This window comes from Chionomys nivalis, chromosome 5 (assembly GCF_950005125.1).
Source record: "Chionomys nivalis chromosome 5, mChiNiv1.1, whole genome shotgun sequence".
NCBI classification, from domain to species: domain Eukaryota; kingdom Metazoa; phylum Chordata; class Mammalia; order Rodentia; family Cricetidae; genus Chionomys; species Chionomys nivalis.
Window position 1 is genome coordinate 55,881,515 of NC_080090.1, and position 21,372 is coordinate 55,902,886.

The window sequence follows — 21,372 nt, forward strand, 5'->3', positions numbered from 1 at the left end:
CCGCGGAGCTAAGGCGACAGGCGGCTGCTGGGGGCCGACATGGACAAGCTGAAGAAGGTGCTGAGCGGCCAGGACACCGAGGACCGCAGCGGTCTGTCCGAGGTGAGCGCAGCCGAGGAAGCCAGGATTTCTTGGAAAGCTGCCCTGCTCCCTTCCCGCCCGCGGCGAGGAGCTCAGCCGGGACACTGCCACAGGTGGCAGCGCAGGGACTTTGCAGAGGGCGTGGCTCCCGAGCCCTTCCCAACTTCCTCTCGGGAGGACGGGCGGGGGGGGGGGGGGGGGCTCTGGAGGAAGACCCCAGAAATCTGTGCGGGTGGGAGCGTGGGTCTGACCTGCACCCCTGGGCCTGACCTGCACCTCTGGGCCTTACCTGCACCCCTGGACCTGATCCTCACACCCGCCGCCCCTGCTCCATTTGGGCGGGCCGGGGCTCTCCCTTTGGAGCCGGGTGAGGCCGGCGGCCTTGGTGAAGGGAACCCCCCTCTCTGGATCGCGGGCTAGCTTTGGTTGTGGGGTGTGAGTTCCAGACCCGACCTTATGCGGACAGCATAAGTAGTAAAACTCCGTGAACGGCTGGCTGACAGGGACCTACCCGGTCTTTGAGTCTCCAAGGTTCATTCCTAGACTAGAAATTCCCAAGCACCCTGGAGACTGCCAGTGTTTGTTTTATTAGTGGGGCTTTGATGGCCCGGAAACTTCCTAGCTCCAGAGCCACTGAGAATGTCTTCTTTTAGGTGCTTTGGGAGTTTGTTTACGTTTTCTTTTCTCGAAGACAGAATAGCGTTTTACTCGGTGTATCCTTAGCCCTGGTTTCCCCTTCTGAAGGATGTTGAACAAGATTATATGACCCCTTTTCTTTGGAAACCGAGTTCCTCTCTAATATTTAGTTGTGTCTCTCGTGGTTTCCCCAACATCCTGCTCTCACTTTTGTGGTTGATTTTGTTCTTGAGTTTTGTCTTTGCAAAAACACAACCTCACCTCAAAGGGAATAAGTTTATTTTGAAGCCAAGTACGAGCGACAGTGGCCCCGGGACAGATTCAGATTACTGCAAATTCAGTGTTTCGATAGGACAACAGTTGGCTACGTTTTTATGCTAAAAGGACAAAGTACTAAGTCAAGGTACTTGCTAAATGGATCCGTGGAAACACGAAGTAGGTGGTTAGAGCAGCAGGGAGTCCCCTCAGCTGCAGGTCCTCTCGAGGCGATCTGATGGGGCTCTAAAGCCCCTGGTTTGTGGAAGCCTGGGTCGTGTCAATAACAGGTGGGCAGGATATGACAGCCCGAGGGCAGTCGCTGTTCGACTCCGGCCCTGCAACTTCCTAGCCTCTCCACAATCATTAGATTTAGAACGAGTAATTTTTATGTTTTTTTCTATTTTAATTTTAAAATTTCTGGCCTCTTGTGAACTTTCATACGATGAAGCCCTAGGAAGCCCCTAGACTTAGTCGACCCTCATGGTCATGTAAAGATAAACTCCATAGACGTCAACAAGCTGTTTTACAAAGTTGGGGCTGAAGGGGAGACGCTGGGTGTAGTGCTGGCCTTGGGGTGCTGTCCCTCTGTAGCAGTGGGCGTGGCTAGGGTAGCACCATTTGAAAACAAATACAAAGTCCGCCCCCAACCCTGCCGCTTACTCCCACATGGCGAGTGCCTGTGTGCAGACAGTGAAGGGTTTTAACCTCCTCTTAAGAGCACCACATATTCCATCTGTTTTTAAAAGACCGTGGGCTTCGCTCTTGTTTGAAAACATCGCCAGTTTCCTCTTTCCTCCTAAGATTCCTGTTGGTGTGCGTCATTGTGTGGCACTGCCGGGTCTCCAACTCTAGGAACTTTTCTGTAGCCAATAGGGTTTGTTGTCAGGGATGTTCTGGCTTGGTAATCACTTACTAGGTCCCGCCTCTTGTTAAGTACTAACTAATGTGGTCACACTTTCCATGGTTTTGAGCCTGGAAAAACTGGAGGATTCTGTGGCGAAATTCCTGTTTGTGTGGTTAGCTGGATGAAGCTGCCTTCAAGTCTTTTCAGTTATATAACTTGAAGAGGTTGCCAGAAAAGTTAGAAAACATTTTATAATTTAATGCCAACTATAAAAGTATGTCTTGTTTCTTCTGTCCTTCCCAGGTAGCTGTAAAGTTGGCAGGTCTCTTAGTCACAAACCTATGATAAGTCTTCTGATACCCTGTCATCATAAACACTCTCAAGTCCTGGTTTCAGTGGAGCCCTTCCTGAAAGAATAGACTTTGTGTGTTCTGGGAAGGGTTCTTGGGACCAGGAAGGTCTGAGGGTGTCTGATCATAACGCACAGGAACACAGCAGCGTTCCTTTCTCACCTCTGGATGCCTGTCCCATCTCCCTGGACAGTCCTTTAACGATGGCTCTTGGCAAGAATCCCTCTGCCTTCTCCATCCTGGAGTCAAAGGGCCCTTTGTGCATGACTGCTAGTGAGACAGCTTGTGATTCCCTGCATTCCCTTCAGGGTCTTCCCAGGTACTGTTTTAGCTGTGTTGGTTTTGGAAAAAGCTCTGCTAGCAGAGTTCGGAAACTACAGCCTAGAGAGAGATTTTTCCATCAACTGAATCTGCTTTCATAAATTGACAAAAAGTCTTTCCTTTCACCAAATCCGTTAGGAAGAAGGGGAACCAAAGCTTCCTCCTCTCTCCCTGACCAAGTGTCAGAGCACACGTACAGCGGAAACTTGGTGACGGATTACCTCTGCTCCCTGCCCTCCCTGCTGAAGAAAAGGTAGCATTTAGATGGGTTCATCCTGAGACATTTCTTGAACGTAGTGTTACTCTTGTATCTGAGGGTAAAAAGCACAATCATGCTTTGGGCAGAAATGCTTTCTCTGGCCAGTGATTTTTTTCTTTTTGGTTTTTTGAGATAGGGTATTTCTGTGTAGCCCGGACTGTCCCAAAACTTGCTCTGTAGAGCAGGCTGGCTTCAAACTGAGAAATCCATCTGTCTCTGCCTCCTGAGTGCTGGGATTGTTTGCCTCCAGCATTGCTCGCCTAAATAACTAGTGCTAGTTTCCCAGTCTGTGAAGAACAAACCCAGCCTCCCCACACGACAGGCAGGGATGCTCACTCCTCTGCTAACGAGGATGGCTGTCAGTGATTTTACTGTCAGTGATTTTACTGTCTACAAAGGCGTGAATCTCACTGTCTTGCTCTAACTCTGGAATGTTCTGAATGTCAAGACTAGTTCAGCTTTGATACTTTACAGTTTCTCCACCTAAGCAGAACAAGGTTGGCCTTTCTGAGCGTGGCTGTTGGTGCCGTGACACTCAGTAGTTTCCTTGCTGCTCTGTCCCTTTTCCTTCACACGGCTTGTTGTTTCCACCTTGGCAAGGCCCATGCATGGTTGGAAGTGTGGGAGCTGTTCATTTTCCTCTGTGCTTGGTGGGAATTGCATGGATTAGTCAGAAGAGGTCTAACTTGATTGTCCAGGGCCTGGTGAATCCTGGCAACAACATCCTATGGTTACTTTAGAGCCGGGGGAGCTGAAACAGACTCTTCAAGGTGGACAAGTAGCCTCTGCTTGGAAACACAGGGCTCAGTTGTCAGGTCCTAACATTGTGGCGCATGCCCTCCTCCTCTTTAATATATATTTTTATGAATTATATATGTTAAGTATAAGGAATGAATGTGCACACACATATATGTGGAGAGAGATTACAATTGCATTATTTCCTCCTCCCCTTTCCTCCCTCCAAACCCCTGTTCACTTTCAAATTCATGGCCTCTTCTTTTGTTGCTGCTGCTGTTGCTGTTTTGTTGTTATTGTTGTGTGTCTTACTACATACATAAATACCATGTGCTCAGCCTGTATAATATTGCTTGTCTGTATATGTTTTCAGGGCTGACCATTTGGTATTGGATAACCAGCGGGTGTGCTCTTCCCTGGGGAAGACTGATTGTCCTGCTCCCAGCATTTTTTAGTTGCCTGAAGTTGCCCTACTGTTGAAGCTCCTCAGGTTTTCCCCCTTCCACATTAGCAGATCTGTTGGTGTTGTCCTTGTTCAGGTCATGTTTAGGCAGTTGTGTTAGTGAGACTTCAAGGGCGTAGCTTCTGACTTTTCTAGGAGACATAATCTTACAGCAGGCTTCCTGTTCTCTGCCCTCTCATCCGCAGTGACCTCTGAGTCTTAGATGTGTCTGTTGGTACTGGCCTCCTCCACTCTGCATTTTGATTGGTATGGTTTTCTGTAATGGTTTCTGTCTGTTGCAAAGAGAAGTTTCCTTCATGAGGGTTGAGGACTACATTTTTCTCTGGGTGTAAGAGCAAATATCTGGAATGTAGTTAGAAATTCTGCTGCAAGCCTCTTTTTTGAGGTGCTGGAGATGGAATCCAAATTTCTTGCTCATGGTAGGACTGTACCATTGAGCTACACCTGTAGTAATGAACGGCACTCTGTAGTAATAGGAGCGGTGGGCTAAATTCCTGGCACCCAGCCACCTGCACAGCTAGCTTTATGCCCCAAAATAATTACACAGAAACTGTATTCTTTTAAACACTGCTTGGCCCATTAGTTCCAGCCTCTTATTGGCTAGCTCTTACATATTGATCTAACCCATTTCTAATATTCTGTGTAGCACCATGAGCTGGCTTACCAGGAAAGATCTTAACCTGCGTCTGTCTGGAGTGGGAGAATCATGGCGACTCACTGACTCGGCTTCTTTCTCCCAGCATTCTGTTCTGTCTATTCCGCCTACCTAATTTTCTGTCCTATCAAAAGGGCCAAGGCAGTTCTTTATTAATCAATGACCTTCCTTCATCATACACCCCTAGCCCATCCCATCCCTAAATGTGCCTTCTCTTCAGGGTCACACTCTGTGCCAGGTTTCTGCAGGTACTCAGTGTGTTCCTATGTGTGGTGATGCAGTGTCACAGGGACTCTATGGAAGTGGGGAGAGAGCCGTTTTTTCAGTGACCTAAATATCTTCTCCCAGGTGGAGGTTAAACCTTTCCGGATAGTACTTGTTACACCTCGGGAGCCTCTTGGTCTTCTCTTCCAGCTTCTGGTTTGACAGGTTGGAAACAGGTCACTGAGCCAGGGCCAGTTAGGGCCAAGGGAGTGGTCCTGCTCCCCTGCCTTCCTCCATCAGTTTAGGTGGCAGTGGGGTAGGCAGTCTTTCTTGCTTTGTGAAGTTGAGCTGCCTATATAAGGGGAGCTTAGTTAGGTGTGTAAATGCAGACCTGGCTGTGCTGATTGGGTTTGATCTCTCAGTGGCAGCTTCCTGTGTCCATCTGTGGACAGTGAACCCTCCCGCATCTTAAGGACAGCCTAAAAAGTCCTGTGGCACAGCGACTTGTCATCTTTGACGTGGGAAAAGGCCATTGAGATCTGCTCTCCAGCTCTTCTGTATTAGTAGTTTCCCAGGAAAGTTTGCCTTCCCTTGGACTTAACCGAGAGTGGTAGAGAATCAAGATGAACGGATAGTGATTAATTAGCTAGGATCTGGCTAACTGTGACTGATTTAGCTGTTGCTGGCATGATGTAAGAATAAGTAGAAAGGATGTGTCCTGGTAAGTATGAGGGCCTTCTCCCTCTGAAGTGCCAGGAATGTTGCGGCAACTTCTGCCGTTGGTAGGAGAGATGAGAAAGCATGACCAGTGGACCAAACTGCCTGAGTGTCTGGCCCTCGTCTTCTCCCATGACCCAGGCCCTCCTTCCTTTGGTCCCTCCCTCCTTCCCTCCCTCCTTCCCTCCTTTCTTCCTAATTTATTTATTATGTATGTGTGTAAATGCAGGTGGGCAGCCCTGGTGTGGAAGCCAGGGTCAGCCTGCAGGACTCCTCTCCTGCTTCCGTTATGTGGTTTGCGGTGATGGAACTTAAGTCATCAGGTTTTCTGAGCCGTCTTGCCAATTCTAAATACCATTTCTCTTGGCCTTTAAGAGCATTTCTGAATCAATTGTGAGTTTTCTTCGTTTTCACTAAATGTACATGTATGTACGTAATTGTTGTTTTGAAACTGCAGGTTGTGGAGGCATCAACGCTGAGCTGGGGCACCCGAATAAAAGGCTTCATCGCATGTTTTGCTATAGGAATCCTCTGCTCACTGCTGGTAAGATTTCCTTCCATCCACTGCCTTTTCCTAATTCTCTGCTTTATTCTTTTCCTTTTGCCCACTTTTCTCTTTGATGCTTCATTAAATTGAATGGATAAAATGGGGGTGGGGGCAGTAGGAGGCAAGGAGGGCAGCTGTGTGCCTCTGGTGGGCGTGGCATTGCTGTGCTTACATACATGTGTCTTGTTCCTCCTCTAGGGTACTTTTCTGCTGTGGGTGCCCAGGAAAGGACTGAGCCTCTTTGCAGTGTTTTACACCTTGGGTAACATGGCATCAATTGGGAGGTAACCTTTCTCTTTTCTCCTTTTCCAACCTTGCTGTTTATTGGATGATAAAATATCCATTGTGTTTGAGGGAGGGGGAAGATGAATGCTTCATATCTTTAAGGAGTTGGAAAGAAGGAGGAGAGACAGTTGGCACAGATCACATTCATATCCTCTTATTTCAAAACATCCTATATCTTGGTTTACCTTTCACCCCTGGGAGAAAGCAGGAAGTGTGTGACCACTTGTTCACATGTGAGGGGAGTACAGCACAGAGCGCTGGAATGGTGTCCCCACGGTACACGGTATGGCCACCCCTCCCTGTGTTGGTTTCCCTGCCCTCAGAGACTGGATGCAGCCACTGCTTCTAAAAGCCACCAGGCAGGCGAGTGACTGTGAGACTGGGAACTGGTTATTATGTAGTGCCAGACCATCCTGGGCCTGAGGCTCAGGCTCCTGTGTCAGGGCATCTGATGGGTACTTTCCAGGGGAGGTCAGCCATTCTGCCTACGTCAAGTGCACAGACACCCCGAGTTGACCTCCTTCACTTGGGTGCTTCAGCTACACCTGTGCAGGCAATGCGAGGCCTGCCTCTGGTGGGAAATGCTGGCCTGGCCCTGTTAGAATGAACCTCAGGAACCTAACTGGGCAGTCATTCCTTCCCTTACCCTCTCCCTCCCCGTGTTTCTATAAATGGCTTCAGAGTCCTGTGGGGAAAGGGCTCCAGCAGTCCAAGTGTCCCTATGTTAACTCAGCCATAATTCAATTGTTGTTTTTTTCTTTTCTTTTTTTAAAAAACCATTTATTGATTATATATATAGTGTTCTGACATGTATGTCTGCAGGCCAGAAGAGAGCACCAAATCTCACTATAGATGGTTGTGAGCCACTTGTGATTGCTGAGAATTGAACTCAGTACCCCTGGGAGAGTAGCCAGTGTTCTTAACCTCTGAGCCTTATCTCCAGCCCCATCTTTTTTTTTTTAATATTTTAATTTATTTATTTATTTTGTTTATGAATGTTTTACCTGCCTGTATATCTGTTTGCTACATATGTTAACTGGTGCCTGAGGTGTAAATGGAAGTTTCTGTCCTGCCCGGTCCCACAGCCATTCAGTCCCAAAGAAACACATATTGGCTTATATTAACTATAAACTGTTTAGCCCATTAGCTCAGGCTTATTATTAATTAGCTCTTACAACTTAACCCATAATTCTTGTCTATGTTTAGCCATGTGGCTTGGTACCTTTTCTCGGTACATCATTCTCATCTTGCTTCCTCTGTATATGGTTGTGACTGACTCTCTGCCTTTCCTCTTCCCAGAATTCTCTTAGTCTGTTTGTGCCACCTATACTTCCTGCCTGGCTACTGGCCAATCAGCATTTTATTAAACCAGTACAAGTGACAACTCTTTACAGTGTACAAAAGCATTATCTCACAGCACTGTGGTGGTCAGAAGAGGGCATTAGATCCCCTGGAATTGGATTTAGATAACAGTTGTGAGCCACCATGTGGACACAGAGAATTGAACCTTGGTCCTCTGCTAGAGCAGGAAGTGATGTGCGATGTCCTTCTGTGTATATGTTGCTTTTATTGGTTTATGAATAAAGTTGTTTTGACCAATGGCTTAGCAGAGTAAAGCCTGGTGGGAAATCTGAACAGAGATATATAGAGAGAGTAGGCAGAGTCGAGGAGACGCCATGTAGCTGCCCAAGAAGCAAGAGGTAACAAACCACAAGCCTCATGGTAAAATATAAAATAATAGAAATGGGTTAATTTAAGATGTAAGAGTTAGTTAATAAGAAGCCTGAGCAAATAGGCCAAACAGTGTTGTAATTAATATAGTTTGTGTGTAATTATTCAGGTCGGGCGGCAGGGAAACCAGGAGCAGCCTCTGTTTAGAAAATGGTGCCCAAAGACGAGAGCCTCCAAAAGGTCTCTGTTTACAAGCCATCTCCCTAGCCCATTGTTGTCTTTCTTACTTGGCTTTCTTTCTCATTCCTGTGGCCGTTTGGCCCCGCTGATTGACTTTGGACTCACTGAGTAAGCACTGCCACACTGGAATTTGCTCACCAGCGAGCCAGTGACACAGACAGTGACGTGAAGGGAAGCTCTGAGAGGAATGGCCTGATAGCAGGTCAGGGACGGTTTACTAGCAAAGGTGGTACCTGGGCTCTTCTGAGCTTCGTCCATCTCCTCCTTCCCTCAGCTGCACCATCATACTCCCCTCCTTTGTACCTCTCCCCAGGCTCTTTTCCTCTGAGTTCTAGAACCTTTGTGTAGAGCTCCCCATGTGGCTCTCTGCCTCCTCTGCAGGCAGAATCCTAACTTGGTGCTTCTGAATCTCTCGGCATCTCTGTGCTTCTTTCCCACTGTTTTCTTTGTCTGCTGTTGTAATAGGAGCGGCAGGGCTGCATCCCTGGCACCCAGCCGCCCACATGGCTCGCTTATGCCCCAAAATAATTACACGGAAACTGTATTCTTTTGAATACTGCCTGGCCCATTAGTTCCAGCCTCTTATTGGTTAGCTCTTACATATTGATCTAACCCATTTCTAATATTCTGTGTATCCCCACGAGCTGGCTTACCAGGGAGGATCTTAACCTGCGTCTGTCTGGAGTGGGAGAATCATGGCGACTCATTGACTCGGCTTCTTTCTCCCAGCATCCTGTTCTGTCTACTACGCCTACCTAATTTTCTGTCCTATTAAAGGGCTAAGGCAGTTTCTTTATTTAACCAATGAAATTAACTCTTCCATCAGTCTACGGCCCTGCCCATCTCTCTGCTCCCCCTTTGTCATTTCTCATTTCCCAACTTGCTTATTTGTTAAGTCCTGCCTCTAATGTCACCTCTTGTGTGAAGCTCTGCTGATTACCACCTCCTTTCTGGAACTGGTGACCTCCTCTCCAGGGCTCCTTCCATGGTGTTTGTGTTTCTGTGACAGCACAGGTAGTGGTGACTGATGCTGCCTTGAAGCTTTCTCAGACACTAGCTTTTGTGGGTTTGGTTTGGGTCCACAGTGTGGGGTAAATGTATAGCCTGAGCATAATTATACAGGTATGTTGTTTACTCCGGAAGAACCTCTAGCAGTTCTTAATGGGACAGGCGCCACAGCGCAGCAGAGGGAAACAGGGAGGGCTGCGTTTTTGTTTTTGGGTTTTACAAGGAGTTTCCGACTTTACACAGAATCTATTTATACACGCATGCCTTGAATCTGCTGCTTAATCTGTTTGGAGACTTGAGCTCAGAAAACAGCTTCACTTCAAAGAGGGGAAGACCGTTGCAAACAGCAAAAACAAAACAAAATATGCCTTTTATTGAATGTTCGGTAGTTAATGTCATCTGCCATCCCTTGTAGTGAGTGCCAGCTGTAAGGAACTCGCACGGTTTATCATTTGGGCAGTACTTCACGTGACTGAAGAAGCCTGGTACCTGTCTGTGCTGTGTTAGGTGTGTGTATCTGCTTCCCTTGTGATCACTCCCGTTAGCTGCCTCTCAGGTTTCCTTCATACAAATTCACGCAAAGGGTGCCTTTAGAATAGATGTGGGTTAAACACAAGCTTTTTGGATTCTCCGCTATGTGATTTCAGATCGGTTAGCTAACCTCTCGCTTCCATGTCTCTGAAATAGGAACAGAAACACCCATCTAAAGTGGTTGAGGGGCTGAAATGAGTACTGTTTGAACACCTGACATTTAGCAAGTATTCAATTGTAGTAGATGTTACTTTTATCATCACTAAAATTCCTGGAGAGTATGAAAGAAGAGAAGTGTTCTGTTTTCGAATGTAAGCATTCTAAACCTGTAGGATGTGCTTTGTGTTTCTTAAATCTGGGCTCTTGGTTTGTTCCTATGGGTATATAGTCAAGGAAGCAGTGTATCCTCTCACAGAGAGAGAGAGAGAGAGAGAGAGAGAGAGAGAGAGAGAGAGAGAGAGAGAGGTGTCGGCCTCACTCTTATATTAGTTGGGTGAAGAACTTGGTTATGTAATCCCTTGAGCTTTTTTTCCTGTCTAAAACGAGTGCACTAATTGTCTCTACTTCATAGGTCCTTGTTGGACTAAATGAGGGCAGTGCATGAAAGATCTGCAAGCCCAGTGCCTGGCAAGAGCTGCTTGTGCTAACACTACTCCTGTTATTGCCGCAGGAGCTCTTAGGGAGGTGGCTGGTTCCTCTGTTCTGACCTTAATGGCTTGTGTGTGTTTGCCTCTTAGTACCGTCTTCCTCATGGGGCCATTGAAGCAGCTGAAGCGCATGTTTGAGCCTACGCGTCTGATTGCCACAATCCTGGTGCTGGTAAGGGCAGACTGCTTTCCCCATAGGCTTTATAGGTGGGGGTGTGTCTTTTCATTTCCTTTTTAATCCTGGGAATTAAACATGGTCTTATGCATACGGGGCTTTCTAAGTTGTTCAGTCTGGCCTTGAACCCACTACCCGCCTGCTTCACTATAGACTGGAGGGTTTTCTTTCTCCCCCACCTCCCATATCCCTGGCTGTCCTGGAACTCACTCTGTAGACCAGGCTGGCCTCGAACTCAGAGATCCGCCTGCCTCTGCCTCCTAAGTGCTGGGATTGAAGGCGTGCACCACCACCGCCTGACTTGGAAGACTTTATTTCTATCCCATCAACCCAGAATATCTCTTTTTTTTTTTTTGACCTAGTTATCCATGTATCTGTCAAATCTTTCCAGACCCCATTCTCTAGATTCCAAGTATAATCATCAGTATTGTGAGATTTGTACTTGATTGGCATGCTTGTAATTTTCGTTTAGCTTGTGAGTCTCTCATTCATTCACACAAGAGTGTTCCTAAGGCCAAGGCTGTGTTTGCTATTTATGGGCATCTTTGAGAGTGCAGTGCTGGACTGAGTTCCGGGCACACTGACTAAGGAATTAGAGAGCATTGTGATGACAGCTATAGTAGGGACCGGAGCAGGCAGTGGCTTGTTTCTAGCTTCAGGTATAGATGGCCTGGCAACTCTGGTGGAAAGACTTTCCAGGAAAGGACACAGGGCAGTGTCAGGTAACAGGTGAACAGATCACAGCGTCCTGGCTGTGCAACCGACAGCTCGTGCTGACCTCTGTTCTCACACGCCTTTCCTACTTCAGAGATGAGGTTACAGAGAGAGGCTGTGGCCAGCTTACTTTCGTGTCTTGAATGAGAAGATAAACAAGTTAATGACTGATCCAGAATGTGCTTTTCTTTGCAGACATTTAGGGAGAGCTTAAAAGTGGAAGCACAGCCTGCCTTTTCCAGTCTGCATGCGTTTTTATTGTAGAGTTGGATCTCTTTTCCCAACACAGACACAGTTGTTCGGATGGGTTAAATGCTTCGAACCACATTGTATTAATTAGTGTTTTCTCTTCTAGTTGTGTTTTGCACTTACCCTGTGTTCTGCCTTTTGGGTAAGTGTGAACTTTAGTCTTCTGTGACCGTGACCTTTTTGGTTTATATCCTTTGTCACACACTTTCCAGTAACTGTGCCTTTTTTTTTTTTTTTTTTTTTTTTTTTTTAGTGGCATAAAAAGGCACTAGCGCTCATCTTCTGCATTTTGCAGTCTTTGGCCTTGACATGGTAAGTAACACCAGTGTCCCTCCCTCACCCCCAGCCCTGCCTTTGATTTGTGGTGGGAAAGGAGAGAAAACCCGTGTGTTGTGGGTTAGAAGGTTAGGAAAACAGAAGCTCTTGAGTTGAAGTCGTCAGCAATGCAACAGAAGTCAGGCTTCGGAAGGCAGCCAGTTGACTCGGCCCACCGCCAATAGACTGCATTAGTGGTCTTGAGTGGTCACAGAGGCCTCAGACCACAGCATTTTTGCTGAGCTCACGGTCAGTTGTGAGATACACAACTATTACTCAGCTCCTCATGTCCGGAAAGTGCAAGGACAGCGCAGGTATTATAAAGGCTGGTAAAAAGAGACCAGGAGTCAGGTAGAGAAGGGTGCTGCTGGGAAAATCGGTGATTGTGATGGAATGACCGTTCTGTAGAAGGTCAACGAGGGCATTGTCAGCTGGGCTGAGGGAGCAGTAGCTGGGGAAATGAAAATCTGTGTGGATGTGGGGTCAGCATCCTCCTCACTGGATGTGGGCTGGCTTTGAGAAATTTTAGGTGAAGGTTAGTAGATTGTAACCCGGAGGCCAAGTGTAGTGAAAAGGTGACCAGAGACATGGCTTTTTAAAAAAGTAATTAATTTATTATGTATATAGTGTTCTACCTGAATGTATCCCTGCAGGCCAGAAGAGGGCACCAGATCTCATTACAAGTGGTTGTGAGCCATGATGGTGGTTGCTGGAATTGAATTCAGGACCTCTGAAGAGCAGCCAGTGCTCTTAACCTCTGAGCCATCTCTCCAGCCCAAGACATGACTTTTTAAAACCATAAATGCAACTGTAGGTTCTTGGCACTTTAAAACTGTATAACATCCAAGGGAGATGTGTGGTGGCATGTATCTCATCTGAGGCATTTCTGTGTTACTTTAAAAGTCTAATCCATGAGTAATGATGGCCGGCAGAATAGTTCCAGTCAGTGTGACTTTTCTATTGGGGATAAAAATGTCTACTAGTCTACAGAGAAAAGGGAGACTGGGCGTTTTAAATAAGCTCCTGGCTGGTGAGCACCTCGTTAGTAGAAATGGATCTTGGGAATGTAAGTTAAGTGTGAGCACATGGAAAGTGGGAGGTGCGGGGAAGAATGGTGCCTCGTTTTAATAGGAGACACATTTTGCCAGTAGGTACTACAAGGGCCTGACTTGATAGCTTGTGTTTCTGCTCTGGCTTTCTTCTGGGTGCAGAAATTGGTACCTACAAATACTGCAGGCCAGTTCCAAGGAGTCATCCTTCCTCTGGGCTCTGGAAAATGGTGATCCCTTTGAACTGAATCTTAAGTCTGAACCAATTTACACCCGACTGACACACACAGGGCAGGTGTCTCTCCCCTACATGGTTTTCTTATAGGCAGTGTGGCTTGGGTTCTTGAAGTATTGTGCCAGGTTATACTCTCATCTATAGAATGGTAGGTAGTGGCTTTTTTTTTTTTTTTTTTTTTTTTTTACTTAGTGGAGCAGATAGAACATTGACCCCACATGGATTGAAGTTAAATAAATTCTTTTGTGAACTTATAAAGCATTAGATCACAACTGGTGAGGGTTTCATTTGCAGTTTCTGACAAGAGGACTCTGATGCCATATGGGCATCAGGAATGTGCCTTTTTCAGGTGGTCACTACTGGCTCATGTGTTAAGCAGTACCACAGGCAAGGCCGGAGTCAGAGGGGTTATTGTTATATGGCCCTTTTGCGCCATTCTCTGCCACAAGGCTACTTCCAGGGCAGAGGTTTATGTGGTATGTGAATGCATACAGGCCAGTAGAAATCAGTGGGTGCTCTTAGAGCTTCAGGAGCTTTCTGCTGGGGGGGGGTTCTGCTTCCTTCATTCACTTTGATCTTTGCTTTTCTTTGTAGGTATAGCCTTTCCTTCATACCATATGCAAGGTAAGACTAACTTTGTATTTGGAAATAGGGATTCTTTGATTTGTGACCCACTTTGTGTTTACATAGGAGGACTTCTAATTTTTTAAAAAATATTTATTTTTATTTTAATGTGTATTTTGCTTGCACGTATATTTATGTACCATGTGTGCATTTCCTGTGGAGGTTAGAAGAGGCTGTTGAATCCCTTGGAAATGGAATTAATAGATGGTTGTTACCTGCCATGTGGGTACTGGGAATTGAACCTGGGTCCTCTGGAAGAGCAGCAAATGCTCTTAATTGCTGAGCCATCTTTCAAGCTCCTGCATATGGACTTTAGTTTGGAGATTTTAGTTTAGTTGCAAAAAGTCCATGCTATTTTATTTATCTGTACTAAACTTCTTTGAGCTAGATAGGCCCAGGTCATGCATCTGCTTGATAGATTACTATGATAAGGGCCGTGGTTCTCCTGATCTCATTGTTCAATAGCGATGTGCTGGCCAGGCTGTGAGTTCCTGGTGTTTGGGCACTCTACTCAGAGAAGGTGAACTGATGCATATTAATATGCTTTTAATCTGTAGCTTTGAGGTGGTTGTTGAAAGGTGGTTAATTTAGTGTAACTAAACAAGAGCTTTGGGGTCCTTAGTGCCTGTTTTCTTCCAGGGGCTCATTCAGGAAAGGTTTCCGAAGTCTAGAGGGAAAGCAGGGCCAGGACTCTAGAGAACCAGCGCCTCCTATTTAGCAGTGTGAACTTGGTGACTTTATTGACCACCAAGACCTCAGATGAGACATTGATAAGTGGGGTGTGTGGGACTGGTTTGTCCCCAGAGGCTGGGCATTTGTTTATTAACCACTTTTGATGGTGGGCTTTTCTCATTTAGTCATAGGACCTTTGCCTCTGATTTCATTCTAATGAAGCCACTTAATTTTATTCTTCTCAATCTACTAAATAAAAATATTTTCCATAATTGTGCTGAGGAAATGAAAAATTGCAGGGAAGGGGGGACGCTATGTCTTCCGCATTCCAGATCTGCTGCTGACAGTGTTCTGAATGTGCTGGGGAGCGCGGCTAACAAGCCCATAAAGTATCCCTGTGTGCACGGGAATATTACAGGGACATAGCAGTTGTGAAATACTGCCTTTGGGGCCGGGAGGAACGTATTCTCAGAAGAATATGGGCAGGGTTTTCCCACGAGCTGGCTTGCTATTTGAAATAAGCCAAGGTCTGCTACATCTGAGCATCTAATGAAGTATTTATCTGTTTGGCAATAGTTTGACCATATCTTGTAGGTCCCTAAAGTACCTACATAATTTACTGGGCCCAGCACAAAATGAAAAGTGTGGGTTCCTTCTTTTTAAATGACCAGAGCTTCATATAGTTGGAGCTACCCACACAACTGGACTCACTCAGTGTCCTTCCTCAGGGGTTCAGCATCGATCAGGATGGGAGTGATGGAAACGTTACAGTTCTTTTTGAACTCAAGAGATTTTGTGTCGAGCAGATGCATCTTCCTTTAGCAGGGAGGGAACCACAGTGAGTTCCGTCTGGCTTCTAGAATGGTTTTCTCTAGTGTCCACAGAGCATATACAGCTGAAAAGGCTTTGAGACCAAGTGAATCTGTCAGATCGGTTAAACAAATTAGATGGACCCCTGCCCAGCTTTCCCGATCCCTCAGTGTGCTGTGTGACCTGTCAGGAAGGGACTTATTTTGGCCATAACCCCTTACTTTACTTGCAGAGTACTCCTGGGACTCCAGTATGCAGCAGACCTTGACAGACTCTTCATGACAGATTCTCTTATGTAGCCCTTGCAGGCCTCAAACTCGCGGTCTTTTTGCCTCAGCTCCCTGAGTCCTGGCATTACAGGCATGTGTCACCACGCATGGCTCCTTGATGACTTTTGATGTTAAAATTCATGGCCTGCCCAGGCAGTTGGATTTACTCACCTCATGTGATCCCCAACAGTGTACACCAAAACCACAGTATCAAACCTGGGATGGGGTGAGGGTGAGAACTCAGGGTTCCTCCTTACAGCCAGGTGCAGTGGGGGAAGAGAAGAGGTCTACCTGCACAGATAAGCTATCTGTTGAGCACCCACTTTTTTTTTTTTTTTTTTGTTTACCGGAGCTATACTGAATCCCAGGCACTAAGTGAACCTGTTATTAATGCTCAGTAATGTTAGTATACCCAGATTCCTGTGCCAGGGAGCTCCTGGAGGTGTTCCTGCACAGTCTTCTGCTTCCTGGCACTGTAGCCCTCGTGACTACCCCTTGGTGATCTCAGTGTGTTTTGATTGGCTGATGTAGAAATGCAGGACTAGTCCGCAGGATAAGTGAGCATGTCCCATCTGTCAGATGAGGGAATTCAGACTCCAGCCTGACCAGTAATTTGCCCAGGAGAAAACTGCTAAGAGAGGTTGGCACTGCAGGTGGTGAATGGTTGGCTCTGCCCTCACAATTTCCTCCTTCAGCGTACGGTACCCTGGGAAATGCTCAAGAACGGTCTTTGCCATTGTGGAGCCTTTGCAGTGATAATGTCCCATTTATCTCCATGTTTTTCCTTCCTAGGGATGCTGTGAAGAAGTGCTTTGCTGTGTGTCTTACATAATGTCTGCAGAGAGCGCCGCGGACGGAAGCTGGTGGACCGTCTTGTAAATGCCCTCTGGACTCTGTCTCACAGACACGTGCCTTTCACTTGCAGCAACGTGTTGTTTGCAATTTGGACATTTTTGAGGGTTGCCCATGGGAGCAGTCATGAACCCTAAACCCCAGTGTCTGTAGCACAATGTGAGGTTCTGTGGCTAGTGTAGGGACTCTTCCTCATGACCGTTTCCTCTGGATGGCCTCCCACCGAGTTCTCGCAGAGGAGACTTGGTTTACTAGCAGCAGATGAGCTGCAGGAACCACTGATCCCCAGGTGGTGGCAGGAAGGCCTAGCAGATTATAGGGTTCAGCAGGAAGGGCAGAATTTTGAAGATTTGCCCCTCACCAAGGAAACCATTGTCACTGCCTCACACAGTATCATCCCTGGTGTTTCTGCCCTTCCTACAACCCTGGAGAGCCTGCCCTGGGCACACTGCCCTTCCTGTGGACTGCACCGTCTTGTTCAATCACAACTGGTTATGGAATGTCTTTTCTAGTGTTGAGTGTGGGTTCTTTCTCTTGCCCTCTCCCTCCCATGTCTCTTGTCTTGTGACCTTGGGACACTGCTTGATTGAAAGTGAAGTAGTGGCCTAAAGAACTATTTGCTTTTGGACAGGAGCCACTAGAAAGTGAAAAACCTTCATGTCCCCTGCTCTGTTTATTTTTCTTCATTATTTATAAATGTTTACTTTTATTGATTGTATTTTCCGTTCTTCGCTGGAGTTGGGCCAAGGAAAGTGCATGGGAAGACAGATCCCTTGTGGGGCCAGCAGGAACTAGGCATGCCAGCCAAGCGACGGTCAGTGCTCTGGCGTTGCAGTAAGCCTGCGCTGGACACTGGAAAGACACCAGCCCGCAAGTGGTCATGTCGCAGCCTGATGCCTACCCCCACACACAGTGTTCTTGTGTTGATGATCTTATCTGGTCCTCATGGGAGCCATGTGAGGAAGCAGGATTGGTGTCTCACTGTACAAAGGACCAAGGCTCAGATGGGTTCCATGTCACCTGACCATAGCTGTGACAGGGTCAAGCCAGAGTCCCAGGCTCCTTCATGATGGCATGGCTCTGGTCGTCTCTCATAACCCTTTCCTTGTTTTTATCATCCTAGCCTGTGCCTTTTCTGGTTTCAGCATTTATGTCACCTGTGCCATGCTCTGCTCTCCCATCTCACTTTTTGCAAGCTTCCCTCTGCATCTATAGGATGGCCACCATCCCGTGTCACCTGCAGCTACTCTGTGCTTCCCAGGCATCGTCCTGGTTTCCTCTGAGATGGAGAAGAATGGATAGATTTATTTAGGGCAGAGGGCAGCCCAGCCATTCCAGATTCTTTCCATGCTGTTGAGGTACCTGTGAGATCTTCAGCCTTTCTTTAGTCAGAAAAGAAAGTTATATACTCCCCTCTGGCTTTTTGAGGCACATTCATATCCTAGGAGCTTGGGAATCCGTTGGGTCTCAGAAGGGCTTAGGTGTCAGAAGGGACATGGGGAGTTTAGAGGTGCCCGTGGTGCCTAGCTGACATGAGGCTAGACTTGTTGCTTCAAGCTCCAACCATCCTGGAGTCATGCACCTGAAAGGCTGACCCCTCCATGCCCTTTTAAGTGACTGGACTTGAGTCCAAGTACCTTTTAAAGATGTCAGAAGGGCTGAATAGCTTACTGCGTGAATGTGGGCAGATCTGGGTGTGAGCTGTGGTCTGGTCACATGTTGGTTAAGTCCTTTGAAGTTACCTAATGTGGTTCCTCAATTTCCCTGTTTCAAAATAGTGGGCTGACAAGTCGTGCTGGATTGTGGGAGGATGCCAGGGACAGATGACTGTATCAAGTGCTTGGTAGGGAGCCAAGCAGAGGGTCTGTGCAATAACCGATGACCCCTAACGCTGGTGGGATGAATGCTGGGACAGCGATCTACTTAGCATACTTAATACTGGTACATCGCTGAACCAATGTATCTGCTGTATATTATCTCATTGACTGCCAGGCGAGAGAAACTGCCTCCGTCATCATAAAGCAGTAGCTGCCTCTGTTGCTCCCACCAGCAGGGCATCAGTGAGAAGGCTCTCGGTGGGAGATTGTGTCTTAGATAAAAGACTTTTGGGCCTGATTCGACAGCTGGTGGTCAGTTTGCCGCAGCAGCTTGACTCTGGACACATTTAAGCAGCTTTTGGATGACCGTCCTCCAGTATCTTCCAGACTTCCCGATTTCTTCTTTAGTTGTCTTATCCTTTGGTTGTTTCCTTTCCTGCCTTTCCTGGACCGTGGAAGGAAGAAATCCATTTCAAATCTGCTAACGTCTTGTACCAGGCCAATAGCATTGGTTAGAAGCAACTTATGGAGGGAGGCTGAAGTGGAGAATTAGGGCCTCTGGCGCTGACTGGTGGTAGTGTATGTTTCTTCTTCCCTCCTTCATACTCCTCAGTCCATTGCCTGGTGAGGGGGCACCACTGTGTTTGGGGAGTGATGAAAACCGCTGAGTGACCTTTGTAGAGAGGAATGTGATGCTCAGTCAGGCTGGCTTTCCAGGTTTGGGCCACTTCTGGCCCGAGTGCTGTCTTCCCTGGGCTGTGGTCAGTAGAGTGCTGCACTCAGAACCATTGTGCTTTCTGGGCCAGGAGAGTAGCTTAGGGTCCCCATGCCCCCTCTGCTCCAGGCTGACTATTGGGACACTGTGAAGGTGGATTCCTGCTCACTGAATTGTCTCTCTCACAGGCTGACAGGCTTCCCTTTTCACAGACCAAGCCCTGAGGAAGCTTTTGTCTCTCCTGCGCCTCTGTCTGGCTGCTGCTCAGACCCCAACTCTGGGCATCCTGTCTTGGAGAAGGGGAAATCCCACTCCCCGCTCAGCATTTTCACCGTGGAGATCGTCTCAGTGCTAGGTGTCTGTGTTACTCTCATGGGGACTTTGTGTCTTAAGTACCACCTTCCTTCCACATAGTCACTGTAGGCCAAGAGAGTAGGAAATGAAATCAAGAAATGCATTCCATATAAAAATTACTTTTTAATGTCCTGGTGCAGTAGATAATTAGCAGCTGGGCAGTGTCTGAAACATGGAGGCTGTGCTGGTTTGGGTCTCGTTTTTGCTATCCCCTTAGGTGACAAGTGTTGCAGTGTACGGGATGAGACTTGGTAGAATGAATTGGGCAACTGAGGTGCACCCTAGGGCTGTGGAGTTCCTCTCTGGTGGGTACCTTACGCCCACCCCTCTGTTTACTCTTCCTCCAGTAACTTCTTGTTAGAGTCACTTACATACACTTCACATTCACAACCACGCCTAAAACTTATTTCCCGCTAATTAAAGAAAAAGGAAGGTCAGTGTTTAAAAACAGTATAAAGATGTTTGCTAGGCCCTGTGGCAGGTTTTGTTTTTAGTTCTTTTTTTTCTAAGTTTAGTATGTGCACAGATAACATCCACTTAAAAGTGAAGGAGCCGTAGCTGAAATTCAGTGCAGGCACACGTCTGTGTAGCTCTTTGTATCTGGAAGGCCAATCGCTTAGGAAAAGGGTGCTGAGGAGGTGATCTTGAAGTACCTACCAATTCATAATTTTATGATATTTTGAGATCTTGCGTGTTTTTAGGCAGGGACGTGCAGTGGAGTTTGTTTGATCTCAGTTCAGGGTGGGGTTTATAGTTCCATCTTGAGCATTCCCAGCCCTGCTGTGACGAATGGGTGGCACTTGAAGTAGCTACTGCTTAAGCTGTGCCATCGGCGTGCCAGGCTTCTGTTGCAGTGTGGCAGATGGTAAGTGGCAGAGCCTTAGTAACGTAAGCTGACGACATAAAATGACATCCATCCTAGCAGGAGCTGGTAACTGACTGCTAGGCTTGGCCATGTACAAAGTGAGTTTCTGCAGGTTGGCTGATCTGAAACTAAAGAAAAATAGGTCCAGTAGATAGAGATTCTGTTAAAGATGAGAGAGGTCAACCCATGGCATCCTAGCTAACACTAATGTATGCTGTGTACTCAGATAATGCTGTCACATGTTGTAGAGTGCTTGCTTAGAACGCATGGAGTCTTGGGCTCAATCTCTGGAAGTGCATGCACTGGCCCTGGTGCTGGAGGACCTGGAGTGCCTTAGACCCTGTGTTAAAAAATTAGGAGAAAAATCAAATGAAGTCTCAAGTTTGGGCTCTTGCACATGGCTCTTGTCTTTTAAATGTCCAGTGTTTTTTCTTTGTCTTTTTCTATTGTGTTTGCTTAACTTGAATAAGGAAAGGGGAAAAAATAGCCCCCTGAGCCCTGCCTGTCCTTTTCAGTTTTATGGTGGAGTCGATAGTGAGGGCATGCAGAAGCCTACGATGGAGGCACTCTTATCCTTGTGGCTTTGGCCCCCTGGGCGCACTGCACAGCAGTGAAACCAAATCCAGAATGTGCATGGTGAATTTGTATGCCTTCAGAACATTGTACCTGTTCTGATACAGGGAACTTTAAAACACTTTGTTAAAACAAATGAAACCATTTTTATAATGGTGTAGTTGATTTAGAATGTTACTGATTGCATACCTGAATTTTTATATTCAAAAATACATTTTTGAGCACTGCCTTATCTATCTTAAGGATCTGTTTCATATAATATTTTCTTTTTGCTAACTTATTTCAAAGAGAAAGAGTGTTGCTAGAGGGCTATCTCTCCCTTTCACAGTTTTTTTTCCCTGTTTCTTTTCGCCAATAAATGTACCATCATGATCTTTAACAAATCTAGTGTTGTCTCTTTTTCATGTCTGTTTCTCTGGGACTCACTTAGTCAAACAAATATAAGTTGATGTCTTAGTGTGTAGTACACATTGTAGGTTTGCCCTACCCCCATATACACACATACAATTGCTATATGGTCTTTTTCTCAAACAAATTAGAGCTTAAAATTGACCTAACGACCACCAGCATTGGTCTTTCTGACATTGAATACAACGTGACCAGCAGCTTCATGCTCCTACTGCCATGGTTTC

The 21,372-nt window shown here is 46.6% G+C and overlaps 1 protein-coding gene across 1 annotated transcript; it reads left to right on the forward strand.

The window, feature by feature from the left end:
- Positions 1-21,101, forward strand: Sft2d2 (SFT2 domain containing 2). The gene is made up of 8 exons (XM_057770579.1): positions 1-102; positions 5,981-6,067; positions 6,269-6,354; positions 10,543-10,624; positions 11,697-11,732; positions 11,844-11,902; positions 13,784-13,813; positions 16,357-21,101. Exons 1-8 carry the CDS (start codon positions 40-42, stop codon positions 16,394-16,396), a joined length of 483 nt encoding a protein of 160 aa, XP_057626562.1. The 5' UTR covers positions 1-39; the 3' UTR covers positions 16,397-21,101.
- Positions 21,102-21,372: the final 271 nt, after the last annotated feature.

Coding starts and splice junctions, on each gene's coding strand:
- Sft2d2 (XM_057770579.1), top strand. CDS start 40: ATGGACAAGCTGAAGAAGGTGCTGAGCGGCCAGGACACCGAGGACCGC. Junction 6,068..6,268: donor GAATCCTCTGCTCACTGCTG/GTAAGATTTCCT, acceptor TTCCTCCTCTAG/GGTACTTTTCTGCTGTGGGT. Junction 11,903..13,783: donor CAGTCTTTGGCCTTGACATG/GTAAGTAACACC, acceptor TTTTCTTTGTAG/GTATAGCCTTTCCTTCATAC.